Here is a 21,508-nt window from a genome sequence, read left to right as displayed (position 1 = left end):
CGTCCGGTCCCGCCCAAGTTCCTAAACGGGTTAAAATGACGGCATGGACTTTTGGCAGAGGTCAATGATTGATCTCCGTGGGCCGACTGACAAACGGCGGGCTTAACTCAATTATGTGAGTGAGGAACCCCTCCAAACCACTCAAAGACAGGGATTTCACGTTCCTGGCCGTTAATCACATGGGCCGAGCCTGGAAGGTCTCGAAGGGACGAGTGAGACGTACAAGTGCCAGCATTGAGGCACCCGAAAGCCCTACGACGTGCCGAATTTCATTCGACATAGGACGAAATGTGCACACTGGGCACACAGACAGAGGGGTGCTCGAGTGTCAAGGTTGGCTGCATATATAAGCAGTCGTATGTGCGATTTCAAAATGCTCAAAATAGGCCATGGAGTGTGAGGTCCAGTTAAGGGACTCTTGGCTTTTTTCCCGGCTCGTCCGATGTCGACGCCGCCATTGGACCGAGGTCTGTGTGGATGGGAGACTGGAGAGACGGGATTTACGCGCAGAGATTCGCAGGCTAGATAATTGCCTCGCAACAAGAAACTTTGGACGCGCCGCTGGCTAGCAGAATGCAAGCTCACACGTGTGCATCTGCCATGGAGAAGTGTTGGTCTAGCAAGGGGTCCGAATTGTGACACGTTCCGTACGGACGTATGGGCTTCTACTTTTGTCTGGCGAGAGCTCTCGTGCATGGTAATCTGACGATTCCAAGATGAGCAATTCTGATAAGCGAGCAAACAAGCAAACATGCCCCCCGTCTACCACCAGGGGTCTCAGGGTCTGGGTCTGAGTTGGGGACTCGTGGTTGGAGTTGGAGGACTGTCAGTCCTTTGGAGACGGAGCTGATGCCGGCGCTGGGAGGAGAACTGGAGCGTAGGTGGATGGGACGCCGAGTCAAGCAAGTCAAGCCACACGAAAGCATTCCAGGCAGACGAAGCAACAGTAGCAGCAAGGAGGGCCGAATGTCGCACCCGAGGCTCTCGATGCATGTCTCTACTGAGACTATCTACTCTTTCTTTGTCGGAAAGTGAATAGCGGAGAGGAATGAGAATAACGGTTGAGGCACCCGTGGACGAATATTCGCTCACAAATGCGATGTGAACTTGGCCTAGAACGGGAGCTGCGAATGGGAACCCCTCCATTCCTCCCCGCTTGTCCGGTGCAGCACTTTGTGCGCTCTGGCGGAACCTGGAAGCCTCTGAAGCCTCTCCTTTTCTCAGCCATACTCGGTCTGCCCACGGGCCGTTCGTTCGCACAAAGCCAAGCCGATACTGGGAGCATTCGATAGCTTGGGTACCTGGGTTCTAGACTAGGTACTATGATCCAATATTACAGTACGGATACAGAGACAGAGACGTGAGAGAGACAGAGAGATGGGCCAGCCACGGGCACGCCGCTGCTGGTCTTCACTCAACCGCCAACGGATCGCAGGCTTAAGGGTCTAGACCAGGAACCGTCGCCCGCCGTCCACGGAAGGCGCCTTGCTTACCCCCCGCCTATGTCAGTACCGGCGCCAACACAAAATTCCAATATTTGTCACACGGTTAGTACTCGCTATGCCGCGTGCCGCTTCTCCTCGGCCTCACCATAGCTAGAGCTCGCCCCTGCAAGCTGCTCAAGTTGCTCTTCGACATAGCATAGCCCTATCCGGTGACGACTCTCGAGGGGGCTTCTGTTCGTCAGCTTCGTCAGACTGCCAGTCTAGCCGACGTTCTTTCTCTCGCGGTAAGGCAGACGAACTAAGGGGACAGAAGTGCGTGGAACCGCCGATGATTCCGAAAAAGCAACGAAATCGGACTTGATCGTTCAAGTCCTAGGCCAAGTCAGCACCACCTAACTAAGGTACCTTCGAGCCTTGATGACTGGGGGGGACCCATTGGCATTCGGCCTTGTCGCAAGGATCCGTCTCCGGGGTCTTCTTTGGAAGCCTCTATGAACCAGACCAACAGACTGCCTACCTAAGCAGTTCCAAGTCAGAGTTGCGAACGCCTATTGTTAGCTAGCCGAACTGTGATTTTCTCTCCCTTCATTGCCATCATTATTACCGAGGGGCTCAACATCGATTCGATCCGAGTGACGGGCTGCTGCTGCTGTTACTACTGGTACTACTGCTGCGTACTGCTGCTGCTGCTGAAACCCCGCATATTCATTCACCCTCCCGTCATCCTTTTCGCTGCTCTCATCAAGACGACGTACCAAAACTCGTTGGGCTTCCTCATTGATTGACCTGACTGGACCAACGACCGCCTTGGCCTCCCGCCCGCGTTCGCCTGCTGCTCTCGACTTCCAAGTTCCGCCATCTTGTCTTAGAAGAGGGCGGTGGCGCTGCCTCTTGTCATCTCGATTCGCGACAAACATTGGCCACCAGCACAGCAGAGAGCCACAGCAAAAGGACGGAACCAAGGGCTCTTAACGCGCCCCCCGTCTCTCTACCTATCCTTCTTGGTGGTTTCTCCGCTCCGCCGTCATCCGTTCTCTCCTTATCACCTCTGCCCTTTTCTGTTGCTACCCTCTTCCAAAGTTCCAACCCATTTCCAGACTCCCCCTACCCCCCAACCAACCCCAGGCCCGTCCCCAACCCCGAGCTGTTAGGCGGACAGTGATTACCTCAGGTCCAGGATAACTGTGAGCCCAAGCTTGCTTGATTGAGCCTGAACCTGAGCCGGAGCCAGAAAAAGCCAGACTGCAACCGTCCAACCACCCCCGGACGCACGACATCCATCCTCTTCATCTGGACTGTGTCAAACAATTCTAAAACAGGGCGGATTAATCTACCCAGCCTACCCCGACCGATCTACTCCCCGCGCCCTGCTCGTCCCCTCGTCGCAACCGCATAGCATCCTCAGACAGCTCGGACGCCAGAATTGGGTTTCACATTCGAGAAGAGCTTCTCAAATAACCATAATCGTGGTTCGGAAGAGCACAGCGCATGATACAGCCGTGAACGGCTCGATCCCTTTCCACCGCAACATCCCCTGCTTTAACGGACGACAACCACCGTCACACAGCATCGCACTGTCAGTCAAAGTGGGAAACTGACCATCGCGCATCCAATCTTCCCAGGTAAGCCCTTCAAGTCATATTGTCTACTCTGGCTGGTCGGGTACGCCACGAATCGAGACGTATTTGTAAGGACAAGACCCCCGCTATAGCCTTGGTGTTTACTCCCTTTCACATGACGACATGAATTGCTGCGCTTCTTAAGCCCTTTCTCTCTTCGTTGCAATGGTTCTAGAACGACATAATGACTGACCTAGGAAATTTAGCAGCTTATCGCTCTCCGCCGAACCAGTCATCGTCTCCGGCACGCAAACAGTCTGTGGGCGAGCTTCACGAGAGGGCAGCGATGGCTTCCTCGTTGTCGCCTGACCAGTACGGGAAACAGCCGTCGCAGGGTCAGTATGGTGGCGGCGGCTCTGGCTCCGACCAGGAGCGGGGCCCCCTGAGCTCCTTGAATTTGGGCTTTCTCAAGTCCCTGACAGAAAAGAGGACAACGCGAGGTAGGAACGACCATATATCCGTGCCAGAAGGGACACCGTTCTGATAATGCGTATTCGTAGACGGCCAAACACCCAAAAGGAGAGGACCGAAGCCCGACAGTAAACCTGCTCTAACTCGGCGACAAGAATTGAACAGACAGGCACAACGGTGAGTGACGAACAATTTCGCTGGAGAATCAAGCGAAACGATCGGGGTACTGACGGTGGAGATGACAGTACGCATCGTGAAAGAAAAGAGTTGTACATCAAGGCTTTGGAAGATGAGGTCCTTCGATTGAAAGAAATCTTTAGCAACATATCGCAAGACAAGGACAAGGTGGCCGAGGAGAACAGGCAACTCAAGCAGCTCCTGGTCCAGAACGGAATCCCTCTTTCTCACTATGGTGACGATATGGTCAGCAACCCTAGCGGAGGCTACACATCGAGCGCCAGCCAGTCGGGCCACAGCTACGGCCAGAACGCCTACACGCCACCTTTGACGTCGACGACAGCGCCGTCGGTGTCGCCTTCGTCTCACGGTCCGTCTTACCCCCACGGTCTGCCCCCTCCCCTTCCCCAGATGGGCAGCCAGCAACTGCAACAAAACAGACAAGGGCAGAGCTCTGGTAGAGGTGTGGACTTTGAGCAAGCGGGCATTGACTTCGTCTTAACGTACGATAACCACCATCCCTCGCCCTCGAAGGCATACCTATCACCTCCCCCGCAGTGAAAAGTACTTGTCATATCACCAAGTCCTGGACATCAACGGGAGTCGGGTGGTGTGAGCGATGATTGCAACGAACGGAAGAAGAGCTTGCTGACGAGTGCGATTTTATCGAGGGTATGTAACAGTCTCGAGAAACCCTGCATGAATCACATGCCTTGGCTGTTGGAGAGATCAAGCGAGATGGGCGGCGAGCCCTGCGGACACGCGCTGATGGCCTCATGCCCCCCGGCGCCCTTCCCGGAGCTTACACCTGACATTCCGTTCGGGTACAGCAATGTCAACGGAGACCTGGACTCCCAGCAAAGGACGTGGGAAGTGAGCAAAGGCAGCCTCTCGGCCTTGCTTGATCTCAGCAAGAAACTGAACCTCGATGGGGAGGTCACGCCGGTCATGGCTTGGGGCATGGTCTTGGGCCACCCCAGGGCTCACGAGCTTCGTGCCGAGGACTTCCAGAAGCTCACTGACGAGCTCAAGGACAAGGTTCGATGCTACGGGTACGTATATATGCTGCTCTTCACATCTCATGTGGCTCAAACTGATCGTGACTTAGTTTTGGTGCCGTTATGGAGGAATTCGAGGTCCGGGACGCATTGGAGAACGTCTTCTGCTCCGGACCGGAAATGATGAACTACGCCTACTAGGAGCGTCTGGCATGAACTCGGATAACGAGATGGGGGCACCTCATCAGGAGATTCAGTGAATCTCTAAATGCATGACTTGGTGTGAGAAGAGGCCCAAACTAGAAACATTTGGAGCGTATTCTGGGAATCTTGGGGGATTACTTTTGATACCACGGCCTTAATGATATGTACATTTTTCTAAAGCCTTAAGAGAATATCGTGAAAGCATGAGCTTTGAATCAGACTATGAGATGTATTAAGCGACGACTTGTGTATTGTGAGCAGACCAGGCGTAAGGTGGTGGTGGTGTTCCGCGGCCACGATGCAGCTGGTCGTGGCTGGCAGTGGCCCCGCGTCGCGTGGAAACGAGTGGCTGTCAGTCGCCACCAGGTGTCGAAACACAAGACTTTGAAATTTTGCCCGCTCTGCCCCACAAAGTTCACCCCACCAAATCCGAACGACGAAAATCAACGGCGAGAGGAGGTGTGCACCACCCAAACCCTTGACGACTTTTCCATCTTTCAGAAGCCCGAAAGCGCTGCTGCCACCCCCCTTTCCCCCTACCGAAAGACGCACAGCTAGACCGATTTCGATCTCGACTTCGACCTCAATAGCCAAGGAAGAAAAACCATTTTCATCATGGCTCAGGAAATGGACTGGGTCAAGCTCGTCGAGACTTGCCCGGCCGGCGATGGTTGGGGCCCGCCCGTCACCACCGAGACTACCTTGAACGGTGTCCCCTATGCGCCCTTCTCCAAGGGCGACAAGCTTGGTCGCATGGCCGACTGGACCTCCGAGGGCAAGGACAGAGACGGACGTGGTGGCAGACAGCAGTACAACCGTAACTACCGTGGTAAGCGTCACCTTCCTCCTCTAGCTTCAGCTACGAAACCCTCCACGAAGACGACATCGTCGCTAACTCTCTCGCTTCCTTTCAAGACCAACAAGTCTACGGTGCCGGCCACGCCATCTCCTTCAACGCCCCTCCCGCCGAGGACGAGTCCACCTTTTCCGTCGTCAGCAACACCCGCGACAGCACCAAGACAAGATTCGGCCGTGGCGCCGTCTTCACCCGCGGCCGCGGCCAGCGTGGAGGTCCCGCTCAGACCGCTCGCGGTGGCCGGACGACCGTCGCTCGTGGTGGCCAGCAGGGCGGCCGCGGAGGCTACGGAGGAGGCTTTGAACGGGGCGGAAGAGGCGGTGGCCGTGGTGGCCGCCGCTTCGGCTGGAAGGACTACGACAAGCCTGCCCGCAACCGTGACGCCAGTGTCAACATCAAGGCCGACTGGAAGCTGCTCGAGGAGATTGACTACAACCGCCTCGCCAAGCTCAACCTGGACGCCGACGAGGGTGAGGAAATTGACGCCTACGGCTTCGTCTACAACTACGACCGCTCCTACGACAAGCCCGCCGTCAAGGGCTTTGAGCGCAAGCTCAACGCCATTGACCGCGCTGCGTACAATGTCACGACTTCTTCCGATCCTGTGATCCAGGAGCTCGCCGACAAGGACGAGGCCTCCATCTTCGCCACCGACAGCATTCTCTCCATGCTCATGTGCTCCCCGCGGTCCGTCTACCCCTGGGACATTGTCATCTCCGTGCAGGGCAACAAGGTCTTCTTCGACAAGCGCGATAACGCCGCGCTCGACATGGTCACCGTCAACGAGAACGCCGCCGACTCCCCCATGGACGCCTCGGACGGCTCCAAGGACAGCCTCAACATGCCCGGCGCCCTGGCCGAGGAGGCCACCTACATCAACCACAACTTTGCCAACCAGGTCGTCGTCGAGAGCGAGGGCCAGAAGCTCGAGATGGCCAACGCCAACCCCTTCTACAACGCCTCCGAGGACACGGACCCGCCGGCCAGCAAGGCCTACAAGTACCGCAAGTTCGACCTCTCCACCAACAGCGAGGAGGACAACTTCTACCTCGTCGTCCGTACCGAGGTCGACGCCGTCCAGAAGAACGCCATCAGCGGCGACGACCAACTTGTCACCCTGCACGCGCTCAACGAGTTCGACAACAAGGCCCAGGGCAGCGGTGGCGCCCTCGACTGGCGGACGAAGCTCGTCTCCCAGCGCGGTGCCGTCGTCGCCACGGAGATGAAGAACAACTCTTGCAAGCTCGCCAGGTGGACGGTGCAGAGCATCCTCGCCCGTGCCGACGTCATGAAGCTTGGGTACGTTTTTTCCTCCATCTCTTCTGAACTGATCGCCTTTAAACCGCCGAGCACGATGCTAACACACTCTCTATAGATTTGTCTCTCGCGCCAACCCCAAGTCCAACGACAAGCACGTCATCCTCGGCGTTGTTGGCTGGAAGCCCCGCGACTTCGCCAACCAGATGAACCTGTCTCTGTCCAACGGTTGGGGTATCGTCCGCACCATTGCCGATATGTGTCTCAGACGCGAGCAGGACGGCAAGTACATCCTCGTCAAGGACCCCAACAAGTCCATCCTCCGCCTGTATGAGCTCCCCTCTGGCGGCCTCGACGGCGACGACGAGGCAGAGGAGGTGCCTGAGGCGGGTGAGGGTGATGAGGAGTAAGCGGTTACTCACGGAGAGTAATAAACCTATTTGCTCGAAATGAACATGAGCACCACATTACACACGCACACAACAACAAACCCTCTTATTTTCAGTGACTTGACTGAAGATTTGAATACGCTTGAAGCATTTAGCTGAGAGACAGGGGCGAGGTCGGAGAGAGACGAGGAGGGAGCAAGGAAAAGCCGGGGAGTGGAAAAAGGTTTTAATGCCAGTTCAGTCCGAGATAGCCTGGATAAAAGGCATGGCTTGACAAGTCGGGTTGCCGCCGGGGTAGAGTGGCCCATGATGTAAAAAGTCTTTCTTCGATTTGGGGGGTTAGGCACGTATAGACGTCTATGGAGTAACGCATTACGGACATTTCTTACTTTTTGTGCCTCGGCTGTGGTTGTGATGATGTTGTGACTTGATTGACGATATTTGGGAGAGATTGTGTTGTCTGACTCATACTTGACCTCTGTGTGATGGTGCCTGTACGATTTGCGGCGGCAAGATAGGCAAAATTGACCATTAGCATCTCCTTTCGGCAACAGCTTGATAGAGGTTGTCCAGAAGAAACGTTGAAATCTCGCAGAGTGGCGGCGGAAGCCTTGCTGTTAGTCGCAAAGACAGATATTAATATCGAAATGTCAATCATTTAGCACTTCTACATGGACAAAGATCAGATGTTGTGATCTTAAAACATCCACTTGATTTGTATTTGCTCTTGCTTCTATTCCACGTAGGCAGGTAAGTATATAGAATAGCCCACCCATTGCGAATATCTTTATATATGATCACCCTGTAGTACTGTATACTAGCACATACATATCACATTCAATTTTCATGAAATCACATGTTGTTAAAAATCTCTTTTTCATTGTCCCCTAGTCCTGGATGAAAAGTTTTTGGAACCTCTCTAAAATGCCCACAACGCCAGAAGTCCATGATAGGATGCCATTCATGCCAATCATTAAACCCACCAAAAAACGAAAAGTCTTTTCTTCCATGATTCCCTCTCCTCCCCTGAAGCCTTTTTCTTCATTTTTTGTCCTTGTCATTTGTCCAAGCTGAGGATGATTTTCCCTCAAATTTTGTTGTTTACTTTTTACTTTTGTTCTCTAGAATCTCTCCTTCATGCGCGCTGCGACCGTCCGCAGATTGCCGTAGACCTTGGAAGGCGGCTTTCCGAGAATCAAGCTGACGATGGACTCGCGAGCCATGTGGATGTTCTTGTATGCGCCGAGGATGTGGATCTTGCTGTCGGCCAGGACGATACGGGTCTTGCTGGCATTTTCGATGGCGACTGCATAAGTCTCATGTCAGTAAAAAGGGGACCTCTCTGAGAACTTGGAATTTGTCCATACACTTTGTCTTGCCGTCCTTGCCTGCAATGCGACCAATGGCACGGCCTTGCGCCTCGTTACCCATAACCTGCTTGACATCGCGAATCTCAAAAGTCTCGACTACACAGTCTGTTAGCTGCCTGCCCAAGTATTCGGACGAAAGATCGGATCTGGCTTACTGTAAAGGTCGTCCAAACGCAGCAGCGCAATAGCATCGTCGACGTCGAAGCCCAGGGTGAATGCCTTGACGAAATCCTCGCCCTTTTGCAGGGCGCCGTCCTCGGTGGTGTGCTTCGAGGTCCGGAGCTCAACCTGTTTCCGGCGGGGATTCATGCGAACCTGGAGCTTGAGGTGCTCGACGAGCGGGGGGTAGACTGTAGAGCGAGGAAATGTTAGTAAGAACAAACAGATGTGTCATTGCCGTGACATAGGAAACTCTGTGAAGCGTACTCTTGGGCCAAGAAGACTTGAGCGGGGTGAAACGGTGAGGAGGTACGGGGACCTTGCGAGTCTCTATTCTGGTGACGGGGTCCTGGAAACACGAATAACGTCTTAGTTTTTCCCAGTGTTCTCTTATATCTCAGGAAAGGGTCTGTCGCACAATGTCTCTGGCGGGCGCAAAGCGCGGGCGGTTCTCCTCGTCGACGACCATCTCGCCTTCCTCTCCGTTCTGCGGTACGCTGGGCAGGATCGCATCCATCTCCTCGGGCAGGGTCGGCGCATCGAGGAGAAGCTCCTCGTCTTGCTGAGGCTCTTGGAAGGTCGCCTCGATTGGCGGGGCAGAAACCTCTACCTGCTTGGCGGTCGGGGCAGGCATGTTGGGCAGGTTCTTTTGTTTTCGGTTACTGAAGGATATCGAGGAAGTCGAAAAGAAAGACAACAAATTCAATCGAGGGTGTATGTATCGCTTCGGTGGTGGTGATGTTTCTTTGGCTTGTGTGCTATCGAGCCGAGTCGGTCTGGCGGGGTGGGCAGGCGGTCGTGAAGAAAAAAGCGGCGGGTGCCAGTATCGATTTATCGCCGAATTCCCAAATTTTTGTGTTTCGCTATCGATAAGACGATAAGGCCCCGGGGTGCTGATGGGCTAAGCACTTTAGCACCGTGCACCGTTAGGCCTTTGCGGATCTTATGTCAGCAAGCCAGTAACAGGCCTGACGGTCCAGGACCAGCATTGGGCCCAGACTCGAGGCACGGGCCATGATGCGCCTCTGAATTTTTCTGCTGGAAGCGCGGACGCCCCATACGTAAGGTGCCTTTGGAACGGGTCCAGCCGGGTTCAGCGAGGTACCTAGAGCTGCGGTAGCGCGTCATGGATGACTTTTCACAGGCTTGCCCTTCCCTGGCCCAGCTTTGCATCTCAGTCATTTCTGCATGAGCGCATGAAATGTGCTAACATTTGCCGTGCCTCCCTCGATACTTGCCTTGCTTCAACCCTTCTGACCGTGTTGTTCTTTGGTTCATTTGTTGCTGCGGTAAATAAACAGGGTTGTTTCTCCTCCCTCCTCATTCTTACTTCTTGTTGCTGTCTCTCTGTTCAACCAAGAGACAGAATGAGCTTGTGAAATGTCTAACGCTCCGTCGACTCTTCTTGGGCGTCGCTTCTGGTCTTGCGCCTGTGGATCGGCGCAGACTCTGGGTTTGCGAGGAACGACCATCACGACAGCGACGACGAGAAATACTTGTCTAAAAGCAGGTCAATCTACAGTCAACCCTTCCCTCCCTAGGCCGAACACCTTCAGAAGGTCCATACACTCCGGGTCACAACACTCGTTTCCTCGACCGAACATCCACAATGCGCGACGAAGCTATACAGGCAGCGGACTGCTGCTGGTTGGGTTTACCACAGAACTCGCGCCCACGCAAGCATCGGCAGCTTGCGCAGTTGCTGCGGAATCCGCTACGAACGCCGGTCTGACGAAGAAGTCAAATGTCTACCAACTGGCGCAGCAAGCATGGAGACGAGGCATACATACCGATTCGAGGGGCGCCATGAACCCGGCCGAAAGGAGGCACCATAGCTCCAAGAGTGGAAAGCAGGAGGAAAAGGGCTCGACAACCCAGACGAAGCAGGATACCCCCAAGGCTGGGGAGCAGGGCAAGCCAGACGCACCGGACCCTGACGCCGAATCGATCGCATCCACCATGTCGAAATATTTGCACATTCCAAAGATGCCGCACCGGCCCACCCGGGATGAGCTATTGGCCGCAGCGAACGGCTTCCTGGGTCGAATGAAGGTTCGATTCAAGTGGGCGTCTATCAGGAGTATGCGGCCGTGGAATATTGATGAATGGGGCGCCTTCGTTTCGTGGTTCCTGTTTGGTCATCTAGTCTGGATTTTGGTCGGTACCACCACCTTTTTCTCGCTGATCATTCTCAGCATCAACACCGTCTTTGCGCAAGGTAAGCTCCCTTCTGTGTCTGTGCCATGTCCAGCTGCTCACCGTTTTGTACAGAAACTCTTGCCAAATGGGTAGGCGATTCTTTGACCGAGTCTGCAGGCGTCACGGTCGTCTTCGAATCGGCAATTGTTCCCAAGTGGGGAGATGGCGTGATCAGCTTCAAGAATGTCTTTGTGTCGCGGCGACCAGGACAGGTCAAGTCTTCGGTTAGCAAGGGCTCTTCCGAGAGCGCTGCGGCTATGGCTGCGACTGGAAACCAGCCCGACCAGGACGGCCAAGTGTTGGAAGAGGATGATGGCAACTACACACAATACGACGTGTCGATCGCAATGGTCAATGTGACACTGTCATTCTTAAAGTGGTGGAACGGCAAGGGTTTTCTGAAGGATGTTGAGGTCAAGGGCGTTCGCGGTGTCGTTGATCGCACGTCTGTGCAATGGTCAGACGAGGTGGTCGACCCTCTATCCTACCGCCATACCCACGAGCCCGGCGATTTCGAGATCGACTCTTTCAAACTCGAGGATCTTCTCGTTACTGTTCACCAGCCCAAGGGTTTCCGACCATTCTCCGTCAGCATCTTCTCCTGCGAATTGCCACAGCTCAGGAAACAGTGGCTCTTTTACGACTTCCTATCGGCAACCCATATGTCGGGATCATTTGATGGCTCTCTGTTCACCATTCACCCCCGTCAAGTACACGGTACTATCGCTAGCGAGAACGGAGACATGGCAGAGGATGTAGGCGAGCCGGCAGCTTGGAAGAAGTTCAGCCGCCTGCGTATTGATGGTCTTAAAATCGACCACCTCAACCGTGGTGTAGAAGGACCTTTCGGATGGATTTACGAGGGTAACGTCGACATCGTCGCAGATGTCATGTTCCCCGCGGACGTTGACGATGGCATCACCAAAGCCATGTCGGATCTTTACGACCAGCTCGAAGACGTCGTGATATCCAACCGCATGCGTCTGCTCCAGAAGGATTTGCTCGACATCAAAATCGTGGGTTCTTCCGCCTCGGATCTCTGGGGATCTACACCTACAAAGGGCCATCTTTCCCAAGCTATGCCAGAGCTCACCGAAGAAGTCCCCGAGAAGCCCACAGACGCTGAGTCTTCCGACCCCTCCAGTTCTTCCGAGTCATCAGAAGAAGACCGGAGATATTTAATCATGGATCTCCGGATCCACATGAACGATGTCAAGGCCGCCGTGCCCCTTTTCACGAAAGACATCTCCTACATCAACCAGGCGCTCGTTCGCCCCATCGTGGCCTACATCAACGCTAAGAAGACATATATCCCGATCAACTGTCGCATTGTCAAGCGCCACACCGATTTCGACGGCAGCTGGTCCATCTTTGATTGCGGTCTCATGGACGACATGTCGGCCGAGACCTACGAGGCTTTTGCACGCGACATTGAGGATCAGCAAAGCCGCGTTCGTCGGCTGAAAAAGGTCGGCTTCTGGACTCTGTCTCTGGCTGTCCATGCTCTCTTTATGGGCATGGCAGGCAATGTCATTTAAAAACCTACCCTCTCTACTCCCTCTCCTCTCCCCCCTGGCTTCTTCTCTTGTTTTCCTGCCCTCTACGTGAGCACGGCTGTCTTTTAATGAGCGCATGATATTCGAAAACGGGAGGCGTTGTCTTTTTACAAATCTTGCATAGATGGACAAAGGGAGGAAACAACAACCATCATGTACATATACAAAGGGCAAACATCTCTGCACAGGAGGAAAGAAGGGGTATTGGGTTCCATCAAACCACTCAATTCTTTTTCTTTTTTTCTCTGGGATTATTCTCTAGGAGACGAGGCGTTTTACACGGCGAACATGAGGTATACGGGGAAGAGCAAACAACAAAATAATTGATACCCCTTTTTTTGACAATGTACATTTGACCAAAGACGCGTCGCTCGTGATGTTGACATGTTGGACACAGTCGTATTTCGACGCTGTGAGTCACTCGGAAGATAACTTCAAGGCATGAAATTCATTCGCTGGCAGCATGACGCGCGCCGCATGAATATCAAACTCGCGTACCGTCGAGGATCCCGGGCGACGCTTATCGCAACCACAAACATACACTACACTTCTCCACAAAGCTTTCCCCCGCGGACCCTTGTTTTCGGTTGCATGAAGCTGTACAGCTAGCTACAGGACTGCTCCCCCTTCTATGGGTGGTCTACGGAAATACCTGGATTTGGAAACCCATAGGTCTCGGGATATCTTGTCTCTCGGGCCTCGATGGAAGAGAAGAAGGAATGACGAGAGGAAAGCGGGCGGCTGCTTTAGTCGAGTGAGACTCAACCACTGGAATACCATGATTCCTTCAAAGTAAGCTGGGGGTGCTATTGCTCTTTGAGACCTAAATGGTGAATGGAGGGTGGGGTTTGGTGGCTGTTCAGTTGCCCGTAGGCGACAAGGCCTTTACGGAATATAGCAGATTTGATAGGTGGATAGTTGGTTGAGAAAGCAATTCTGTACAAGTAGGACATCTCTTAACGGAGAGTGACCCATTACTTACTCGTAATGTTTGGGGATAGCTCCATAGAGATGACATATATCCTTGGAGACGTAGAGACAGAGGTACTCCAGCCTATCGTACCATCTAGTTTTCCAGACGTATGGCACAGGCACGACACAAGTTTACTCGAATGATTCGATTCTATCATGTTTTAACGCTGTCCACAACTACCCTTCTGTAGGGAGCTTCTTTGATATCATGCGCGAAATGCACTGGGCCCTTCGCCCTCTAGACCGTGAATGCTTTTTTCCCCATGATCAGCGTCATTCCTGCTTTGAGGCGACGCCACTTCCGATGCCATCTCTCGCAGTCTAAACCAGATGGCCTTCCCGGCAGTCCCAGTAGCCCACGAGCCCTCATCATGCCGAACCCCCATCTACATCGTGACGCAGCCGGGGTCCGCGACAGCAACACTTGCGCTCTGAATCCAAGTCGCTGTGGCAAGCTTCGGTACGAAGCCGCGCCAGATCCGTTGGCACGGAGCAGACTCGCTGAGATACAACGGGCTGAGCTCTGGGCGCGGGAGAATAATGCAACCCTGCCTTTTGCTTCACATAAAGTCATCACTAAGAAGAGCGAAGGGTCAGTATTTCATGGCAGATAGCAGTCTTGAGAGATCGACTTACTCTCCGAAACCATCATCCTCGTAGGTCTCGGTGTCAGCTGCGGGAGCACGGCTGACGACGGCGGAGACCTTGGTCTTGGCCGCCTTGCTCTTCTTGTTGCCGCCCTGAGCAGCCTTCTCCTCCTTCATCTTCTCGTTACCAAGGGCAGTGAGAGTGCTGGCAATCTTCTTAATCTGGTCGCTGGGCAGATCCTTGGCGAGGGCCTTGGAGAACTCCTGAAGGAAGAGGCCGTAGTGAGCCTTGCGGGCGTTGTTGGCGAGAATCGGGGTCAGCGTGGTGCGGAGGTGCTCAAACTGGGTCTTGGTAACGGGGTTGAAGAGCGGCATAGAGGCAATGTTGGCAGTCTTGGTAGGGTCGTTGGGATCAATCTGGACAGCAGAGCCGGCGAGGACAGCCTTGCGACCGGCCGGGACTCCGATATCACCGAAGAGATCCTCGGCGTGCTTCAGGTCGGACTCCTTCTCGGTGCGGCGGAGGCGCTCACGACGCTCAGCCTCGGTCTCCTCCTCGCCAGAGTCGTCGGCATCGAGGCGGGCACGCTCCTCTTTCAGTTGAGCGATGCGCTCGGCCTTGGTCTTCTTGTTCTTCTTAGCCTCCTCGAGAGCCTTGGCCTTTGCTTCCTCGGCCTTCTTAGCCTTTTCGCGCTCTACCTCGGAGTCTTCGGCGGCATCCCAGGAGTCGAGAACCTTTATGGAAAGAGTTAGTGTACGAGCGGCGACGCGGTTGGTCTTGTAGCTTCGTTAACGTACGTCATCCTCATCCTCCTCGTCTTCAAACTTGCGGCGGATAGGAACAGCACCGCCGATAGGGGAAGCGGGGCCGGAGCTCTCCTCTTCGCTGCTCTCTTCGTCTAGGTGAGGAACACGGAAGTTAGTAGAGTCCTAAATGGATAGCAAGTATGTCGTTTGGGGAGAAGAGAGGCAGCAGTTGCGCTGGCCAGACTGGACAGATCATCGCGACATTTTGCCTCTCACGATTATTTGTGTGCGTGTGTGGTGCGGTACAGTGCGGGACAAGGCATAACTCACCCCACTTCTTAGGAGGCATGATGTCAGATTTGAGATGTTGAACGCGGGGCCAAAGGGTAAAGATGCAAGAATCTAGAGCGCGGCGAGACGACGGCTTAAGGAATCTTTCCGGAGATGTTGGTATCGGAAAAGAAGTTTTTGGACAGAGTTTGGGGAGTGGGAGGTCCGTCCGGTCTGGCTGAAGTCGGGAAGGAAACAAGTTGTGGAAAACAAGGGGGCTCTGTGGTTGGGCAGGAACTTGGGAAGAGACCGTCAGAGGAGAGCCCGAGGAAGGGAAAACCCAGCCCAGCCAGGCCCAAGGCGGCAGCGGCAGCACGGCCAGTAGCGGGGGGAGTGCGCTGGAGCTTCGAATTCCAGTCCACTTACATTCACTCATGGACGCATGCCAAACGGAAGAAAGGCTCTGGCGCTTGCACTCATCTCATCGCAGGAGACGTCTCTTCTGCAGGCCTTCTTATTTAAGACATTCAGTGAGGTGTTTATGCCGCTTTGGATATGATGTGTACGGGCAGGCGGATGACCCTCTGCCCTTTCACTAAGGTACGTCTTTCTAGTAGTGAATGAGGAAACCTGACTGTACGCTATCTTGTCTACCCTAGCAGTGAATCTAGATCCTGCGATTAAGCTGAAGATGAGCAATAGCGCAGCTCTTTAACAAAAGCGCCCAACGAGACAACGTTGGCGTTGCACATTCTGGTTAATTACTTTGGAAACGGCAGGCGGGGTTCTTCTTGAACGTCGTGGAGGGGTTAGATCTTTTTTTTTTCTCCCTAACCCCTGGCATGTGGTGGTTGAAAGCACAACCCCGCCATCACCCTGGTTCATTTTTTGCTGAGGTAACGGAGGAAGCTTCGCCATCAATACACTTTCACGGAGTCTCATTTTTGGCCTCGTTGGCCTCAGTGGACTAGCTGCCACATCAAGTCAAATTCCACTCACACCAACGTCATGCCTCTCGCAAAGATTACGCCTAGTCATTCAGGGAAGGAAGGCCTCACGAAGGACTCGTGGACATCCCGCACTTCTATGCAGTGAGTCACCAAAATGACCCCGCGCCTGCTCTGTTTGGCTCGCGCACAGCCACACGGTCACTTTGCAAAGGAAGGCGCCACTTCTACCACAAGGCACGATCAGTTTGGTGTGCTCCCCATCTGATGCCCAATTCTCAGCTCTTAGAATTTCTATTACACTGTGATATGATTAGATAGTCAACAACTCCAAGATCAACAGCACAAATTCCACCCCTATCATGGTCGCATTGTCCGTGATGGAATCCGAAATAGGATATTGCGCCTGTTGACCCGTCCTAATTCCGAGTACGTTCTGTTCCATGGCCTGACTGGCAACCTTGATTGCCATCACACACATCAACATCACCCAGTACAGAATGTTGACACCCTTGACAGTCCATCGCCACCGCGTGTCGCCCCTGTAGACATGCAGACCGCCAAGCCATGAAGTTGTAGTCGTCGACGCAGCAGCAACGTGGAGGACCAGAGCGGCGAGTATGCCAACGTATGTGAAAGGAAGTAGACCAATCCCGAGCTGAGCGACGATGAGACGGGCAATCTCAAGTGATGCCATGGCCAGCATGGCTACTATGAGTATGTAATAGATGACGCTGGCAATCTTGACGGCCACCGATGTCGATTTGGTTGCTGGCGGCACCGATGTTGACGCTGATGTTGACACCGCGACTTTGTCTCCTGCCGTGGGTGCCCCGGCCGTGTGTGACGGCCCGGCCGAAGCTGAGGCCGAAGCTCGTAGTGAGCGCAAACATAGAGGGAGACCAATCAATAGAATGATGAGATAAAGCCAGGTCGCCAAGGGGACAACCACGACATCAGCGAAACATGTTGTTGGCAGATGGCTGGAGAGAAATGATTTCGGGCCCTGGAGATGATGATATTCTGGTCAGCATCCTGGGATAACAATCCACTTACAAAAGATTGTCCACCAGCAATCATGGTGTATAAGAGTGTAAACTTACGAAGCCTTCAGGTCGATGTTCACAGAGCATCGTGAGAGGTCGTCTTGGTATGTACCTTGGTATTCAGGGCAGGCAGGTCGATCCCTGCGTGTGGGTCGTGCAGAAGGCAACCCCTGCGGCATTCACCAGAAGCCATTCGAAAGGAAGGAACCTGGAGGCTGGTGGCTGATACCTGCCTGGAAAACGGGACCCCAAGGCACCCAGGGCAACCAATTCAGGTACGTACCGTTTACTGATTGCGGGCCCACCTCGCCCACCTCGCAAAACCTATAAGAAGGCCACCTCCCACCACCGATCTTACCTGGTTCTCTTCTCTTTCTCTTCTTCATCTGAGTGCAAGGGCTTTACGCGTATCAGTGAGGATTCGTCCGAGATCGTGTTTTTGCTAGTTGAAAACTATAACTATGACCACTCCTGGTTGGCTTCGGCCGGCCAGGGAATTTTTGAACCCCAATTCTCATCTTGAAGATTTTTCATTTTGCTTTCATTGCTTGCGGTCCCTAGCGGATCGTGGTGAAGAAGGTCAACCACCATTGAATGTATCAAATGTCAGGACGACGATCCATCTGGACAAATGAATCGATGATCATATATCAAATACTGAAAGCTGGTCCAGCATACGGGCAACATTGATACCTGTCCATTGTAGGTATTGCATTTGTACACAAAATGTATCGTTGGACAGTGAAAAATCTGCGCAGGCACGACAGTAGAAGGGGTTGCGAACGCAAGGTGGAGCCTCGTAAGACATAACAAATCGTCCACCATGAATACCTGCCTCAGGTACTACCGGCATTATTATTGTTGTCGAGGTCATGGCTCGCTTCCCTTAGCGTTCCGGATGTTGCTCCCCGTCAGCAGAGCCGCCTTCTCCCGATGTCCGCATATTGACTCGAAAACAACCTCAAACTGCGCCAGCGTGACCAGCAGAAAAATCCTTCACCTGATAGGCCCCTCAGGTATCTACGCTGCCGCGCCTTACATTACCTTATGCGGGCATTTGGCAGAACCCACGAGCGGTTTTCCGATGGATCCTTCTCAGTCTCTGATCCATCAAATGAGTCAATTCATCGATCCCAATTCATGACACGCAAAACGTTACTACGAACCCAGATATTTCGTCCCCGTTGTGAGGATTTCCGTATCAAGGGCGGGTAATTTTCATCTTGGACTTGAAGCAACGCTACCCAAATAGGAAGCCGTTACGACCTACATGGCATGGGCTTGGACCTCCGGAGAGAAATATCGGAGTCGGGGGTCGGGGGTCGGGGTCGGGGTCGGGTGACAAGTTTCCGCCCTGCTCCCCGGAGCATGTCGTAGATTGTTGTGCTTGTGCCAGCTTGCCAGGGACCAAACAACACGGGATTTGAAAGTTTGGTCTGGCAGAGTGGCGCTCCGGCCTCCTCGGGCTCTAGAGCTTGTCAAGTGGAGATGAAGGGCGATCTTCAATCGCCGTTCAACTCTAGAACCCCTCCAATGAGCAAGATATCGACAGGTTTTCCTCTCTTTCATGACTCGAGGATTCTGTATAGTCCCTCTATGACTGTTCAGTCGTACATGCGGACGTTTAGGGCGTATCTTTGAATATGCAAGTGGCATGGCAGAAAGTCGGTACATCGACGGACTTCAGCTCCGTCATTACACAAGATACCACTGCAGCTGCAAGCAATAGTAAGCAAACATCAAAATACGACCCTCTGTATTACGACGGCTGGTTTCTGACTGGTAAAAGAGACAACAACAAAAGTTCACGAGTCGACGGGAAAGGGCAGAAAGCTGACAGTATCCCATCCAAATCACATCCCCACGAAAATGGAGCGGAACGAAATCTGTAGCTGAGCCATGTCTGTGTGCGCCCCGTGTACTGCGCACGTCGAGCATTTGGAACAAAAAATACTCACATCCCGATGCGACCCGACATGGACGCCGCCAATCTGGTCCAGCTGACTTGACAACATTTCCACACTTCCTCCTCCGTACGGCCTAGTCGGTTCCGCTACGCCCTACGGCGCACTGGCATCCCTGTCTCCGCGGCCTTTGCAAATCCAATCTGCATTGCTTTACCGACGCCCGCGCCTGCGCCCCCACTAAGACGGCGTTCCCATCTGTATCCGTAACATCGGGACCGCAAGACGTCAGACAAGAGAATGCGGAACCAGAAAGGCTAATTGACTTTTTCCTTCTCTCGCTTTTGCACTGCCGTTTACTTGCTGTACCTTAGCGTACCTATCGTCGGCGGCGTACTCTCGGCGACTTTTCTGTGACTACCAACGTATGGATCACAAGTCTCCCTGAGGCTCTTACATCAGGTTCCTTTCTCTCTATTCCATGGGGGCTTGGGTTACCCGATCCCTCTTCGTCGAGGACCCCCCTTCCATTCCTATTCTTCCTCGTCGGCTTTGGTAATCACATCCTCGCCGACAATTCAGATTTGGATACCCTGACCATGGCTCATGCCGTTGTGTAATGTCTGCCATCTGACAGGTTTTGCTTGCTGCTCCCTTTCCCACACCCTCCCCCCACACCCACACACACTCATCAACGTATCAATAACGACCATGTATAACCACCACCCCTCCAAATAGTATATAAGACTCTGGGCCGTGAGCCGTTCCTCAGGCCGTACGACTCTCGTTCCATCATCACCAGTATTCAAGTACATTCTTGACATCACTATATCCTGACATCACTCTTAGAGTTGGTCACTCGGCTTACACACACAACACCCCGACTTACACCAAAACAATCTACATTGCCACACCTTTCCCAATGCTATCATCAAGAGCATCAACCAGACTCTGCGCGACGAAACAAGCAGCCCATCTCGTCCGGGCCGCTGCGGCGCTCCACAACACCACCGCCACCACCACAACCTCCTTCGCCGGCCTCCGCATCACCGCCGCCTCGTTCCAGCAACACCAGCAACATGTGACCCCCGGCACCAGCCGATCCTTCTCCACGACGCGAGCGACGCAGCTCCGCGACTTCTTCCCGGCCAAGGAGACGGAACACATCCGCCTCACGGCGCCGGCGTGGCCGCACCCGGGGTACACGGAGCAGCAGATGCACGACATCGTCCCGGACCACCGCGCGCCGCGCACCGTCGGCGACTGGGCGGCGTGGAAGTTTGTACGGGTCGCGCGGTGGTTCATGGACCGCGCCACGGGGTTGGGTTCCGAGCAGCAGGTCGACAAGAAGAACCCCACCACGTCGCTGGTGGCCGACAAGCCGCTTACCGAGGCGCAGTGGCTGGTGAGGTTCATCTTTCTGGAGAGTATCGCCGGAGGTGAGTCCCCCTTTTTCTTTTCCTCTGTAGACGTAGAGAAGTACAAGACTGACCGGCAACTGTAAAACAGTCCCGGGCATGGTCGCCGGCATGCTCCGCCACCTCGGCAGCCTGCGCCGCATGAAGCGCGACAACGGCTGGATCGAGACGCTCCTCGAGGAGAGCTTCAACGAGCGCATGCACCTCTTGACGTTCATGAAGATGTCGGAGCCGGGCTGGTTCATGAAGGTCATGATCCTCGGCGCCCAGGGCGTCTTCTTCAACGGCATGTTCTTGTCGTACCTCATCTCCCCCAAAATCACCCACCGCTTCGTCGGGTACCTCGAGGAGGAGGCCGTGCACACGTACACGCGGTGCCTCTACGAGATCGACCAGGGCCTGCTGCCCAAGTGGTCCGATCCGAACTTCGTGATCCCCGATATCGCCGTGCAGTATTGGAAGATTCCCGAGGGCCAGAGGACGATGAAGGATTTGATTTTGTACATCAGGGCTGATGGTGCGTACCTTCTTACCTCACATCTCCTCCCGAAGACGGGAGGAGGAAGAAGACGAATGATGTTGGGCTGACACAAACTTGCAGAGGCCGTTCACAGAGGCGTAAACCATACCCTCGGCAACCTCAACCAGAAGGAGGACCCGAACCCGTTCGTCAGCGAGTACAAAGACGGCGAGAAGCCCAACGCCGCGCTGAGAGCACAGGGGTTCGAGCGTAACGAGGTCATTTAAACGACTTTTGGGGGTTTCGATTACTTACGACCGCCCGCGAGATATCAGCCGTCACAGTTTCTGCTGTACGACCATGTTCATGGCTTTCTCGGGCTACGAAACGTCCATCTTTACAGAACCACGACACCTTTTCCTTTGCGTTTGCTAAAGAAGAAGACGAAGTAGGGAGGCCAGAGAAGGCAAGGAAGAGAAAGAGGAAGAATAAGACTTGTAAGAAAAGAAGAAGATTG

At 53.9% G+C, this 21,508-nt stretch overlaps 8 protein-coding genes across 8 annotated transcripts; 4 read left to right on the top strand and 4 right to left on the bottom strand.

Annotated features, from left to right (window-relative positions):
- Positions 1 to 1,558: 1,558 nt before the first annotated feature.
- On the bottom strand, positions 1,559 to 2,304 carry CCOS01_15955 (uncharacterized protein; the record flags this gene model as incomplete). The annotated part of the gene is made up of 2 exons (XM_060464093.1): positions 1,559 to 1,673; positions 2,201 to 2,304. 2 exons carry the CDS (start codon positions 2,302 to 2,304, stop codon positions 1,559 to 1,561), a joined length of 219 nt encoding a protein of 72 aa, XP_060305474.1.
- A 944-nt stretch (positions 2,305 to 3,248) lies between these two features.
- On the top strand, positions 3,249 to 4,851 carry CCOS01_15954 (BZIP-type transcription factor; the record flags this gene model as incomplete). Its single annotated transcript, XM_060464092.1, has 5 exons — positions 3,249 to 3,504; positions 3,565 to 3,652; positions 3,721 to 4,155; positions 4,336 to 4,704; positions 4,761 to 4,851. 5 exons carry the CDS (start codon positions 3,249 to 3,251, stop codon positions 4,849 to 4,851), a joined length of 1,239 nt encoding a protein of 412 aa, XP_060305473.1.
- Positions 4,852 to 5,469: 618 nt separating this feature from the next.
- Positions 5,470 to 7,377, top strand: CCOS01_15953 (eukaryotic translation initiation factor 3 subunit D; the record flags this gene model as incomplete). Its single annotated transcript, XM_060464091.1, has 3 exons — positions 5,470 to 5,683; positions 5,770 to 7,009; positions 7,086 to 7,377. 3 exons carry the CDS (start codon positions 5,470 to 5,472, stop codon positions 7,375 to 7,377), a joined length of 1,746 nt encoding a protein of 581 aa, XP_060305472.1.
- Positions 7,378 to 8,477: 1,100 nt separating this feature from the next.
- CCOS01_15952 (pre-rRNA-processing protein PNO1) lies at positions 8,478 to 9,519 on the bottom strand (the record flags this gene model as incomplete). Its single annotated transcript, XM_060464090.1, has 5 exons — positions 8,478 to 8,662; positions 8,724 to 8,822; positions 8,882 to 9,076; positions 9,153 to 9,234; positions 9,304 to 9,519. The coding sequence occupies 5 exons, from the start codon at positions 9,517 to 9,519 to the stop codon at positions 8,478 to 8,480; spliced, it is 777 nt and encodes a 258-aa protein (XP_060305471.1).
- A 746-nt stretch (positions 9,520 to 10,265) lies between these two features.
- Positions 10,266 to 12,622, top strand: CCOS01_15951 (uncharacterized protein; the record flags this gene model as incomplete). The annotated part of the gene is made up of 2 exons (XM_060464089.1): positions 10,266 to 11,103; positions 11,157 to 12,622. 2 exons carry the CDS (start codon positions 10,266 to 10,268, stop codon positions 12,620 to 12,622), a joined length of 2,304 nt encoding a protein of 767 aa, XP_060305470.1.
- A 1,550-nt stretch (positions 12,623 to 14,172) lies between these two features.
- On the bottom strand, positions 14,173 to 15,295 carry CCOS01_15950 (translation initiation factor eIF3 subunit; the record flags this gene model as incomplete). The annotated part of the gene is made up of 4 exons (XM_060464088.1): positions 14,173 to 14,188; positions 14,249 to 14,934; positions 14,998 to 15,098; positions 15,277 to 15,295. The coding sequence occupies 4 exons, from the start codon at positions 15,293 to 15,295 to the stop codon at positions 14,173 to 14,175; spliced, it is 822 nt and encodes a 273-aa protein (XP_060305469.1).
- Positions 15,296 to 16,476: 1,181 nt separating this feature from the next.
- Positions 16,477 to 17,296, bottom strand: CCOS01_15949 (uncharacterized protein; the record flags this gene model as incomplete). Its single annotated transcript, XM_060464087.1, has 2 exons — positions 16,477 to 17,169; positions 17,267 to 17,296. The coding sequence occupies 2 exons, from the start codon at positions 17,294 to 17,296 to the stop codon at positions 16,477 to 16,479; spliced, it is 723 nt and encodes a 240-aa protein (XP_060305468.1).
- A 2,739-nt stretch (positions 17,297 to 20,035) lies between these two features.
- CCOS01_15948 (alternative oxidase) lies at positions 20,036 to 21,278 on the top strand (the record flags this gene model as incomplete). Its single annotated transcript, XM_060464086.1, has 3 exons — positions 20,036 to 20,552; positions 20,623 to 21,048; positions 21,133 to 21,278. The coding sequence occupies 3 exons, from the start codon at positions 20,036 to 20,038 to the stop codon at positions 21,276 to 21,278; spliced, it is 1,089 nt and encodes a 362-aa protein (XP_060305467.1).
- Between the last annotated feature and the right edge of the window lie 230 nt (positions 21,279 to 21,508).

The sequence above is a fragment of the Colletotrichum costaricense genome, assembly GCF_030867565.1.
Source record: "Colletotrichum costaricense strain IMI 309622 chromosome Unknown Scaffold_26.1, whole genome shotgun sequence".
In the NCBI taxonomy this organism is placed as follows: Eukaryota; Fungi; Ascomycota; class Sordariomycetes; order Glomerellales; family Glomerellaceae; genus Colletotrichum; species Colletotrichum costaricense.
This window is presented reverse-complemented; position numbering and strand designations above follow the sequence as displayed.